The following is a 12,360-nucleotide window of genomic DNA, read 5'->3' as shown; positions in this document are numbered from 1 at the left end:
GACTCTTGTTGCCGATTCTTTATTCAAGGATCACAAAAATGGCTCAGAAATCCTGTCTGCTATACCAGGGTGCAGTTAGGCGCAAATACGATGGCAAGAAGAGTTTCTGCACTCTCAGAGGATGTAAAGGGGCAGTTGGACCAGGACATGGGCACCTGCAGATGGTTTTCAGTTCGGTGTGATGAATCAGTGGACTCAAGCAACACTGCTCAGTTGGCAGTTTTCATAAGAATGGTGTTTGAAGACTTCTCTTTTAAAGAGGAATTCCTCATGTTGCTACCTTTGACAACAACAACCAGAGGCGTGGATGTTTATAATGTAGTGTAGAACTACTTTACCGAAAAAAATGTGCTGTTAGAAAAATTGGTGTCAATAACAACTGATAGCTGTCCCGCTATGACAGGGAGACATAATGGCTTCATTGCAAACTGCAAAGCAGACCCAGATTTTCCAAAATTTTTGAACTATCATTGTATCCTCCACCAACAGGTCATCTGTGCCAAAGTCATGAGGTTTGATCATGTCATGACACCTGTCATAAATATAATAAATTCTATTTGAGTCAAACAACATCGAAGGTTCAAGTCATTTTTGGAAGAACTGTCATCAGAATGGGGCAATCTTTAGCTGCATACAGAAATCAGATGGCACAGCAGAGGAAAAATCCGTCATCGATTTTTAGCACTTCTGACTGAAATCAAAGCTTTGATGGAAGCAAGAGATGAGGATACAACTCTGCTATCTGACACTGAATGGCTACTGGACCTGGCATTTCTCACAGATGTGACAGAGAAATTAAATCATCTGAACTGTGCATTGCAAGGCAAGGGGAAGACAATCAGTGATATGATTAGTGCTGTCAAAGCTTTCAAGGCAAAGCTGGGCCTGAAGAAAAAGAAAATGCAGCACTTCCCCTCTGTGCACAAAATGCTGGAAGAAAATATTGCTGCATCTGGGGCCATGGACATCCAGAAATACACAGATCTCTTGACCAGGCTGGGTCAGGAGTCTAAGGACAGATTCACAGACTTTGTGAGCCTGAAGCACTGTGTCACATTTATTTCAAACCCTTTCATGGATGTGGACACTTCTGAGATTTCTGAGCAGATGGATGAGGTGTTCACTCTCAGTACTGCTGAGTTGGAGATGGAAATTCTCAATCTGCAAAATGACAGCCAGTTGAAGTCACGCAAGTCTGCTGATGACTTCTGGAAGCTTGTGGATGCAAAGAACTTCCCCAACATCCGCACAGGAGCCATGAAATGTGCTACGCTGTTTGGCTCAACATATCTTTGTGAATCTGCCTTTTCTGACATGAACTTTATCAAGTCAAAGTTCCGAACTCGTCTCACTGATGCCCACCTGGATGACTGCATCAGAGTGAACCTCTTGGGATACACACCAAATTATAAGGCCTTGGTCAACAGCATGCAGTGTCAAACATCTCATTAAAGGTAAGCATATAATAATGTTCTAAATATGTACCAGGCAAAAAATAAACAAAAAACAAAATGATAAGGGGACTAGAAGTAGCTTGCGACGTGTTTTATTGTTTGAAAGTAGCTCTCATCCTAAAAAATGTTGGAGACCCCTGGTTTAGAGGGAGGGGACACCTGTTTTTATGATGATGTCATTCAGTCCCCAGTAATTGATGGAGGGCCACAGTGATTTGTCCTTCTTGTCAACGAAGTCCAGCATAGGATGATGAGAGCCTGATAATTCCAGAAGTGAGGAATAACTCTACATATTCCTTCTTTGCCTACATTTCTGGAAGAATGGTAGTCAACACAAGGAAGGTTCAGGAACTCACACTAAGCACCAGGAATCACAAGGAAGACCTGGACGCTGGAATGGAGGCAGAAGATGAACTGGGGGGACCATGAGAAAGGGGGTGTATAAATATGTACACTGGGGACAAAAAACAATAAGTGGTAATAATAATTATAAATATATAAATAATGTAAACAAGACCTAAGAGCAGGAGCAGAATGTGACAATAATTCTCCACTCACTTTTGTTTACTGAGATTAAACAGTCACACGCTGATTAAAATACTTTTCTTTTTTATTGCGGACTAGTACTAGTAGAGTGATTGCTGTGTTTGTCTATTCTCAGGTGACCAAGATCTGTTGGTCAATGGAGTGCATCATTTCTTTGCAGCAAAGGTGAGCTCTGGCCTGAGATTAAGTTAATGGGAAAGAACTTTTGGAGGAATGACACATCTAGCTGAGAGCTAATGCAAGTATATTACAGTATTTATAAGGCTAGGCTAAGATTGTTTTTAGCATGACAGGTGTGTGAAAACAAAAATAAAAGCAAACAAATGCTAAAATCCTGGTTCCCTGTAGCATTTTTTTCAGTGAAGTGAGATATATATTGTTATTCCTAACTTCTTCCCTCATTTGAATTTCTAAACTAATTTACTCAGTGCAGAGTAAGGAGGGTTTGAGCCTATTCTAGATTACATTAGATTAGGACATAAGCCTATGAAGATAAACACGTTATTTTATTTTATGATTGTGCATTTCAACTGATTTACTAATGTACTATTGTTATCCTGTTCTTGTATTATATATCATCATTGTCATGTTTCGCTCCTGTTTGTGGAACACGCTTTTACCATCTGAAGGATTGCATGAAGAGCCAAGACAAGCCAACACACATGGTAAGTAATGGTAAAGGTTTTTTAAGTATGTGTACATTTGAGTCAGACATCAGTAATAAGTGTGTTGCTTGTGTTTGGCAGGAGATCTGTCAGAGGCTGGTGAATCTCAGTGTTTATCTCCATGCACTCCAGGTGAGTAAATGTTAAATTGCACGCTTAATCATACCACACGTCAAGTCACCATACACAGACGCTTCATCAACCAACACTTCTGTGCTGTGACTGTGGCCCTGAGTCAACTGGGTCCTACTAAGGATGTAAATCTTACAAAAATGGCACATAAAGCTTAGATATAACAGTATGTTAAGGGGTCAGTTCAGGGTGTGTGTAAAATTAAGTCAAAACTAACAACTGTGTGTGTGTGTGTGTGTGTGTGTGTGTGTGTGTGTGTATGCGGCTTTCTTCGGAGCAACGCTGTTTGTGTGAAGCTGTTTTTAAATCCGCTGTTTCTGTTTCTGAAGAGATATTTATTATTATTCCGGTAAAAGCAGCGGTTGTTGTTTAATTTTTTCTCCGTGTGTGTTAATGGTAATTAAGGAAAATGTCCCAGTGCAGCAGTGTGGCGTTTTACTTTTTGTACAACAAAGCAGTTCTGTGGCACGGAGAAAATTACTTATTTTGCTTCAGGTTATAACATGTACTGGTAGAGCAATTTACTGAAAAAATACAGCATTACTTTCCCACATTGGTGGTTTAGGTAGGAGAACATTAACATTTACAACTTTGAATTTGTATTTGAAAATCTGACACAGTTTACTATGATGGACACAAAATAGAAGAAATCAGAATGTGAGTTATTAAATTCATCTTCAAAAGGTATCAATGTGAAAATCTTTTCTGTTCTTGGAATTTGACTTGTGTTCATTTCCTGAAGAAAAAAAAAGAATAAACAACAACAACAAAAAAACCAAGATCAATTAATTGTAGCATATAATGTGAATCTTAGCTAACAGTTTCCGTTTCAGCTTGCTTTCTCCTCAAAACTGTCAAATCTGGATTCTGCAGGCTGCCGTTATCAAACAAGACTCAATCTTGGAGCTGCTACTGCAGCCACAAGATGCTGTGACACCAGCCCCAAGTGGAATATGGCGCCCTATGGGGCGAGATGGTGGACATCGGGAGTGCACTGGAGGTTCGACCATTGGAGAACTTGCTCTTTTACAGAGACAGCACAGCCTGCTGCAGGAGGAGTTGCTTAGGCTGCGGGATGCTGAGAGCCGGTTCAAGGACAGTGAGAGAGCCCGATGTAAGCTGGAGAAGCAGGTCCGACACATGAAGGTCTGCAGTGGGGTGGCACTTGCTTCCCTACAGCAGGGGGAACAGGCTTCTCAAGTAAGAACAACTGTATTCCAATTCCATAATACTAGGAGATCAACAAGAAACAGATTTTGATGGGCTAAATTTCAGAGGCTGAAGCTAGCTTTATGCCCCTGCTATCAAGTTTCAAGCTTTCTCTAGGTTGAAGTTCCAAAAACACTGAGCTTACACTTCCATAATGCAACTCAGCAGCATATTTTCATTCAACAAGCTCTTTAGTAAACACCTGTGTCTTTCCAACTCAAAACTGTCAGTTTGCATAGTTTTTCTCTTTTTAAAAAAAATGGTGGTGTGACAGTCTTCTTTTTTTTTGTGGTGTCAGCAATGGTACGCATGGTATAAATTTTGTCTGTGAGGGACTGTCTACTGACACTACAAGCCTGCCAATTCCACATATACATGCTTTCCATTATCAGAGACCAAACAAAGTAGCAAGTCCTCATTTTGTCTGCTGACCCAGCTATTTATGCCTAAAGCATAATCCCTGACGGCGCAGCCCTATTGTCGTGTGAACAGAGCTGCATGCACATTCGTCGTGTACTTATCAGCCTGTGCACATGGATATGGAAAGCATGAATTAGCCACTACATCCAAAGTGAGAGAACCATGATGATCGTATTGATGACATCAGGATTTTAAAATTTCTCAAACTCCCCAAATGTCTCACGAAACACTCTACAACCATAAAGAGTAAACTGAAATTTATGTGTTTAAAGGGTACTGTACTCAAAGAAAGACATTTATGCTATATCAATCATCACTGAGTTTATGCTGAAGCTCATGCCACCCATATTTCTTTGCTCTTTTTTTTTCGTTTTAGCCTTTATCATTGATGCCAGGAAGAGAGGTTTATTCCCCACAAGCCATTCAGGAACCTGTCCACCAATCAGATCACTTTCAGGATGGCAGTGATCTGGAGGGAGATGTGACATCAGATGATGATGATGGGACCACATCAGAAGGCTCCAAAGGTTAGGTTACTAAAAGAACACAAAATGACTGATTACAGTCATGTGTTGTTAAGAACGGTGAACTCAGAAAGCAGATCACAGCAGAGAGAATTATTATCTGGAGAATGTATACACCACTGACCTTGGAATTTATAGTAGGCCAGCAGACTTTGGTGGTTTGAGGGAGTTAGCATGACTTAGGAGGTGTAGGCTGATTTGTGGGGAGGGAAGAGTTTGAGTTGGAATGGTTTGGAATTTGCGTTTTTGAGAGAAGTAAGCAGGTGGTAAGGATTGAGGCAGGGCTTCTGGCAAAAGGTAAGTATGAGTCCGAAGCAGAGACATGACAGAATTAACTAAATAGAAAGCACAGACTACTGAAACAGGCAAACTGGTGCTGAGAGTTGGCCCAGTATCACATTGGCAGCTAAGTGATCTTGCAGCAAGTCAAGGGAAAAGCGGGCGAGACAGAGGCAGGAGGGAATAAACACAGAAACAAAGAAAAACGGGGAAAGGTGAAAGCGGTATCATGACAGGCTTGCAGATGTGTGACATTAAAATCAACATGGAACAGGAACAGGATAAACTGTGCCATTTAAACCTTTTTAAACTGTTCAACTTCAATGGTTCCTCCTCACATAATGTAACAAAGTACTGTACTGCAGTAGGTGACAGATGTCAAATGACAGGGTCAAGATACCACTGAAATGCTATTTTACTGTAGTTGTAGGGGAGCAGAGGACTGAATTGTGATTTGCTCTTTCTTTTTCAGATCTTCAAGACATTCCAGAGGAGATGTAATCCTAGGCATGTTTCCAAGTGATGAAGAGCTTATATAGCTATATATGATTATGACCTATTCCAATGAGAAAATGCTATTGTTATCGTGTTTTCCAGCATAGTGACCACCAATACACATGTTAATCCTAAGTTTTAGTATTTAGTTAGCTGCTTTGCTGTTAAGTAGATGGCTTGTGACAGCGGCTTGTTTAAGTTTTCATTTCTGCTTTCCATGATTCTATGATCACTTGACCAAAGGAGTGTGGCAAACTGCAAATGTGTGGCTCTGTCACCAGACACAGACAGTAACAAGCATTAAGGCTTTGTCATGACAGCAGTCAACACAATGTTGCGATACCCTTATCCAAAAAATCTTGTGCTCTATTTACAAGGCTAAAATAAATAAATTCACACCAGTAAAAAATGAATAGAGGTCACTAGGTCCTTTCACTAAAATCATTGCTGAGACCTGAGATGTTTCCCACTCTTCTTTGATTTCTACTTATAGTTCTCTACACACAATAGCTGATGGAATCTCATTGGGTCTTTAGGTCCCTAATAGGCACTTTGACATGCTCACTATTGTTGTATTGTATCCTGTACTTTCACATGGTGTCTTTTATTTTGTGATACTACCTATCCCACATGCTGATATTGACCTTTGAATTCGAAGGTTGGGCAGATATTTTTGATTTTTAGCCGTTCATATATCATACATAACATAACATAAGACCTTTATTTTACAAAGATCCATTCCCTAGGTAGCCAAGATACAGCACATAAAATTTCTAATGAATAGGATGATTAGTTTTTGTGTAACAGGTGGCCAAAAGTAGCATTTTAGAAGTTCGCGATGGATAAAATCTCAACTTTGTCATTCTCTGTAACATGCAATTATAAATTTTAAGTAAATATTTTCACATTTCTTAGGACTATGGATTCCTATGAAATGATCCTGAAAATTTCAGACCTCTAGCTCTTTTTGTTCAGAAGTTATAGAAGCCTGAAAATAGCCGAAAATTTCAAGTCTTAATTTTGGTCGCAATTTTAGGGTACCCCCTACCTACTTCAAATGGTCATAACTTTGGAACTCTTTACAATTAAGCCTTGCAATTTTGGATTTTTTCCATCATATACAATGCTCTATGAGTATGTAAAAATTTTTAAAAATCTGAGGGGGTCAGGTGGGGACCACTTGATGAAATGTTATGTAATGACCCTACTGTTTAGTTAGTTGTCTGCGGCACCTGGATGCATTAACATCTGCGCATGCCATGCCATACAATCATAGGCACATATACTTGTGTCCTAAAATTTTAGTATTGATTAGCCTGTTAACTTATGCATTTACAGTCTGCAGTGTTGTTTTTTTTTTGTGGTTGTTTTTTTTTTTGCTAGCTAGTCCTTCTGCTTTAGCTGCTTTAGCTGCGGCTGTTACTTTTAGTCTTTATTATGTGTGTACATTATGATATTTCTGTAATATTCTGGTTTGCCCTTCAATTGTGAAATATGCCATGCTTTTGCTTGTAGATTTGTCGGTGTTTGTGATTGGTCAACTCTGCCTCTTTCATATGAACATGCTCATGGCCAGATTGGCTTACTAACTTCGTAACCAGCTTAATGAGACCTATTATCACAACTGCCTTTGTCAGGTTCAATGAAGGAAGAAAACAAAAAGATAACCTGGACATGATGAGCTTGCTTTGTAGTACAAGCCTTTGCATCAGCTGTCAGTCAGATTTAGTTTTGTGGCATTGCTGTGTCCATTTACACAGCTATTCAGTCAAAATCATAATAAGGGTGATGTTGTTACCGCTGTTTCCTTTGACGTACCAGGTGAATGATGTGAAGTACTACACATGACTAAAAGATAATGATTTTAGCAGATAATGAAAACATATCTACTGCTGAAAGACAATAATTGGCACAGACAAACTTTATTGTTCTAAATCAAAAATGAATAGCCTTCTTGACAAGCAATCTTCCAAATGAAAAACTAAAATGGAATTTCTCATTGTGTTCCATTCTCTGATCTCTGTCAGCAGACTTTGGCCAGTGTGTTTCTGTACCGTTAGAAATTACTCTTACTAGAATAATTACATTTTATCTTTGACATTGCTATGGTTAAGGTGTGGTTTGGTAGGAAAAGTACTTCAGGGTTGAGAAAGGGAGAGGTAAACAAACAGATGCATGATGACACAAAACAAACTTGGCAGAGGTTTGGGACAGATCAGGGTCCTGATTTTTACCTGAACTGATTCATATAATCTATAAAAGCTGAGAGGAGTAATACTATTAATAAAACTAAGTTAGCCAGTAGTGTAGTTTGGGTCAGTGACTTTGATCTATTTCTTGAATCATCATTAACTTTTGCCAAACAGTAAAATAATTTCTCAAAACAATCCTTACAAAATGGCACCATACAGTGGACTACCTGAAAAAGTCCACAAGTTTCTCAAAATTAATATTATTGTCGAAAATCATATCAGTGATATTAGAATGACAAGTCCCTGAGTCATTGTTTAACAAGTTAAAATGCTTAGCCATGTCAATATACCACTCTTTAGATGTAAGTATTTTCTGATGTAATTTATGACTAAGGTTTTGATGAGGATGACTGAAAATGCACAAGGCTGCCCTTTTTAGTACATCAGTCTCAACACTATGAAATTACACATTACTGTATGTGGGAGACTGATTGCCAGAGACTGGACAGGAGTTACATTTACATTTTTGCTGTCATTTGTTGACAGACTATGTAATTACTATTGTAATTACATAGTCTTCTCTGTATTCAGAGAAGAAAAGATAGGACTGTTTTAGAGCACTGTGTAACACAAAGGGAAAAAACACATCACAGTAGATGCCTGCAGAGACTTGATAAGACATTTAATTTCTGAGCTGCATTGCAAATGAAGATATCCCTTGGGATTTAAATGAAAATCTGTGGCCCAACTGGCAAGTACATCAGGATGTGTATCAAGACAGCACTGTAACTTGTCATAACAGCTCTGCATGTACAGCTCTGTCCCAGGGCTGTTCTTTGTGTTTAATTTTTTTAAATTTAGAATCAGAATCAGTTTTATTGTCATTATGCAATGCAAAATGACAATTGCACTGTGTTGAAAGACTGTGTCTTTCTTTTTTGTATTGCAATGAGTCATGTAATTAACTAATGCTTAGGTTTTTTGTTTTGTGGGGCCTATTATTATAAACGAGATTATTATCAATCTAAAGAAAAGCTAATTAAATTAAGCAATTAGCATCCATCAATGTACTGTTTTGTAGTGATTTCCGGTGATTCACGTCTAAATGATGAGTGGCTTTTTAATCAGTAAATTTGTATGTGACTCTATAGATCCATATTTGTTTCTGTAAATTTAGTCTTTAACTGGCCTATCAAAATTTGTACAACAACTTAGAATTTTTAAAAATATAGTTGTTTCTAAATATCAAGTGGCTGCCTATAGTCGGCGATAGAGCACCATTTTCAGATGCCAACTATGTGAACATATTCTGCATGTGTGGAATTCATGTCATGTCTGAGTCAGAAAACTTCCTTCAGATGAAAGGCATTTGTGGTACCAACTAATAGTATTCAGTCTGCAAGTTGACCTGCTACAGAACAAAGTCAGACAACTGCTTGGCTTATAGCTTGTTGACTAGTTAACCTAGAAATGTCTTCCTCATCATTTAGACAGGGATTACAAGACATTTAACAAGTCATGCACTTCCCGAATTAGTGGATTTAGTGTAGAACAGAACCTTCCAAAACAATGCATGCATAAAGGTAGAAATTGACAAATCTATTTCCACTGAGTAATTGCTAAGTTAAATGTATACATGATGATGTACAAGTTACGGATCAGACCTACAGATAACAATCACTTGCTAGTTGTTTGTGGATTGTATTGTATAAGTTACAAATTAGAGGCACAGAGAATCATATTTCACATGGCCACAACAGGTCCTTTTTGTATATCTTAAGACATCACAAGTCATTTCCAAAATGAAGATTAACAAAATCAATACAATTCTGGTGAATAATAAGGGGAAAGAGTGATTGGTTCTTTGTTGATCATACTGATAGTTGACACTGCTTTAAACTAAATGAGTGGTAAACCAGAAATAAAAATTGGACGGATCTGATCATATTGGCCGACACAACAGCAGTGCTTTGATTTCAAAGTGGCCTCAGAAAATTGTGCACACTCCTTCATTATTTTTAGTTAAAAATACATGAGACACAACCTCAATTCCTGATATTTTTGGCAGAGTTAATTATTCCATGCACAGAGAAACATATATTTAAACTTATGCGGCTTTCTGTGACAGAATTTTGGGATGTCTGATGTAACAGTAGACTTAAAGGGGCTTTACATTTTTGGTTAATAGACGCTCAGTATTCTGCTTGGTTATTGCTTTGCATGTTTTTAAAACTGTCTTATCTGACTTAAAGATCTAATCGCTGTGGTGGCGCTCAGATGTAAAACATAACAATGTCCGGAAACAAAAAAACATTTTACAGAACGTAATAAGAAAATACAAAACACAATAACATTTTAGAAATATAATGTTGTGTTTTTGGAAAAGTTGTCATGTTTTGCACCTCAGGGGCACCAGAGTCAATCTAACCTTCAGCTTTAAGCTTTATTGTGTTTTGATCCTTAATTTTTATGTATATATGTACTTTTTGTATGTAAGGGCTGAGTGGCTGTAGTCTGATACTCTATCTAGACATATCGATCAGCCACAACAATTAATCCACTGACAATTGAACCATATAACACTGGTCATCTCATTTTGATGCCATGATCTCCTGTGAAACTTTTGTTTCTGTCATTTGTGTGGATGCTACCTTTCGGCACATACCACCCACCAAACCTTTTTTCTAATCTAAGTTCTCCCATGGCACCACCTGATGCAAATAACTTCCCCAACAGGATAATGTGCAGGAATGGCTCAATGACCATGACAAAAAAGCTTAAGGCAGTATCCCGGCCACCAAACTGCCCTGATCTCAATCCATATAGTCAAAGTATGTCCCAGAACGAGCCTGATGCATGAAATCCCCACCCTACAACCTGTACATTATTATGCAAGTGTTTCTATGTTTTGGCTGATCTATCTATACTGCAAAATTTCCATTATTTACCAAACTTACAGTTGTCTGCCAAACAAATTGTATATTTCTTTAAAGACATACAGATGTATGCAAATGTTTGCATCCTCCACTCCCCAGAATAATTCTATATTTAATTTTTTGAAGAGAAAATTGTGTAAGGCAAACTCTGCAACAAACAAGCACTGACATGTACATGTACAAAACTATGGTCACCCTACTCAGTCAGTACTTAGTAACCCTAAGTAATGCTTTTAGTAAACAGTTAGGAATCTCCTTGCTCTTGTTTCAGGAATTTTTAGCCACTTCTCCTTACAGATCACTTCAGTAGAAGTTGAAGCTGTATGCACTTGAATGTATTTTTACAGGGGAAGGCCTCTGCTTTGTAGGCATCAATTACCTTCATTTTCAGATCCTCTGTCATTTGCTTAGAGGAGCTCACAGGTGTTGAGTTTTTCTGCAGTTTTTGAACATTCAGTATATCAACTCTGGAATTGTTGTCACCTAGCAATTCCTGGTTCCTGATTCCATGATTTTTTTTTCGACTGCCTTACAAGTTCTAACATACGAATTAAGGCCCAACGAGTTGAAGTTCTGAAAGGAAGGGGATACAACTTTTTCACATGCCACAATTATTGTTTAATTGTGTTCTCCTGCTGGGGTACATAAAATAACAAACAGTGCATCCAAATTTAAATAAAGTTTCATTTTAACCATCTGTTTGATGCAGAGGTTGTATTTTCTTGGTTTTGCTTCAAAAATCTAATAAATTTGACTTTGGGTGTAAACTGTTGGGGGCAAACCTTTGCATGCAAGTATAACTTTTCAATAGGTTTTGAATGTATATATTATGAAAACCATTTTTAACTAGCTATGAATAGGTAACTGATTTATGCAAGTGTTTCTGTGGTCAAAAAAGGATTGTTACCGCTTCACAGTAATTATCATATTAGAATGTTTCAACTGTACACCAATATGAATGTATTTTAGTCTATTATCTTGTGGCATCTCAATGAAAATTGATCACAATTATTGCCAGCTTAGTAATATTTTGATAGCAAGTGATGTTCAAAACCCAAATAATAATAAGATTTATGATACTAGCAGCATAAGTTAAGTATTTATCAAGTACAGTATTTGCTTGCCAAAGTGTAAGGCTAAACACAGTTCAAGCCAAAAACAAAGAATGTACTTATTTTTTGCACACCCTTTGTTATTTATGTTAATTGTATTACTAAATAATAAATAAATACAAAATAAATGAATTTAAAAAACACAGAATGTTGAAAATTGTTAGCATGTCATTATCAGCCATCGCTTATCTAGAACCGATTGCAGTTTAGCAAAGTAGGTGTCCTGGTAACTTAACAATTCCCCCAACTCTTTCTGAGGAATCTTAAAGCATTTATGGGCAAAAAGGATCCTTCCAGGATGATCTTAGTCTAATGTAAACTGCTTCTTTCAACACAAAGGTCCTGCTGTTCGACACTGACACTAATTTCCTCCTAATGTCTGACAGTCTGTAGCTC

At 37.8% G+C, this 12,360-nt stretch overlaps 1 protein-coding gene across 2 annotated transcripts in view; it reads left to right on the top strand.

Annotated features, from left to right (window-relative positions):
- The window catches only part of LOC111587924 (rho guanine nucleotide exchange factor 2-like), a 68,445-nt gene extending 56,896 nt beyond the window's left edge, over positions 1 to 11,549 (top strand). For both annotated transcript variants that reach the window (XM_055017946.1, XM_055017945.1), the window contains exons 18-23: positions 2,116 to 2,165; positions 2,630 to 2,665; positions 2,747 to 2,797; positions 3,671 to 3,997; positions 4,803 to 4,953; positions 5,702 to 11,549. In XM_055017946.1, the coding sequence (XP_054873921.1) occupies positions 2,116 to 2,165; positions 2,630 to 2,665; positions 2,747 to 2,797; positions 3,671 to 3,997; positions 4,803 to 4,953; positions 5,702 to 5,730 (644 nt within the window). In that variant the 3' untranslated portion in view covers positions 5,731 to 11,549. The remainder of the gene's footprint in view (positions 1 to 2,115; positions 2,166 to 2,629; positions 2,666 to 2,746; positions 2,798 to 3,670; positions 3,998 to 4,802; positions 4,954 to 5,701) is intronic.
- Positions 11,550 to 12,360: the final 811 nt, after the last annotated feature.

This window comes from Amphiprion ocellaris, chromosome 15 (assembly GCF_022539595.1).
Source record: "Amphiprion ocellaris isolate individual 3 ecotype Okinawa chromosome 15, ASM2253959v1, whole genome shotgun sequence".
Taxonomy (NCBI): Eukaryota; Metazoa; Chordata; class Actinopteri; family Pomacentridae; genus Amphiprion; species Amphiprion ocellaris.
This window is presented reverse-complemented; position numbering and strand designations above follow the sequence as displayed.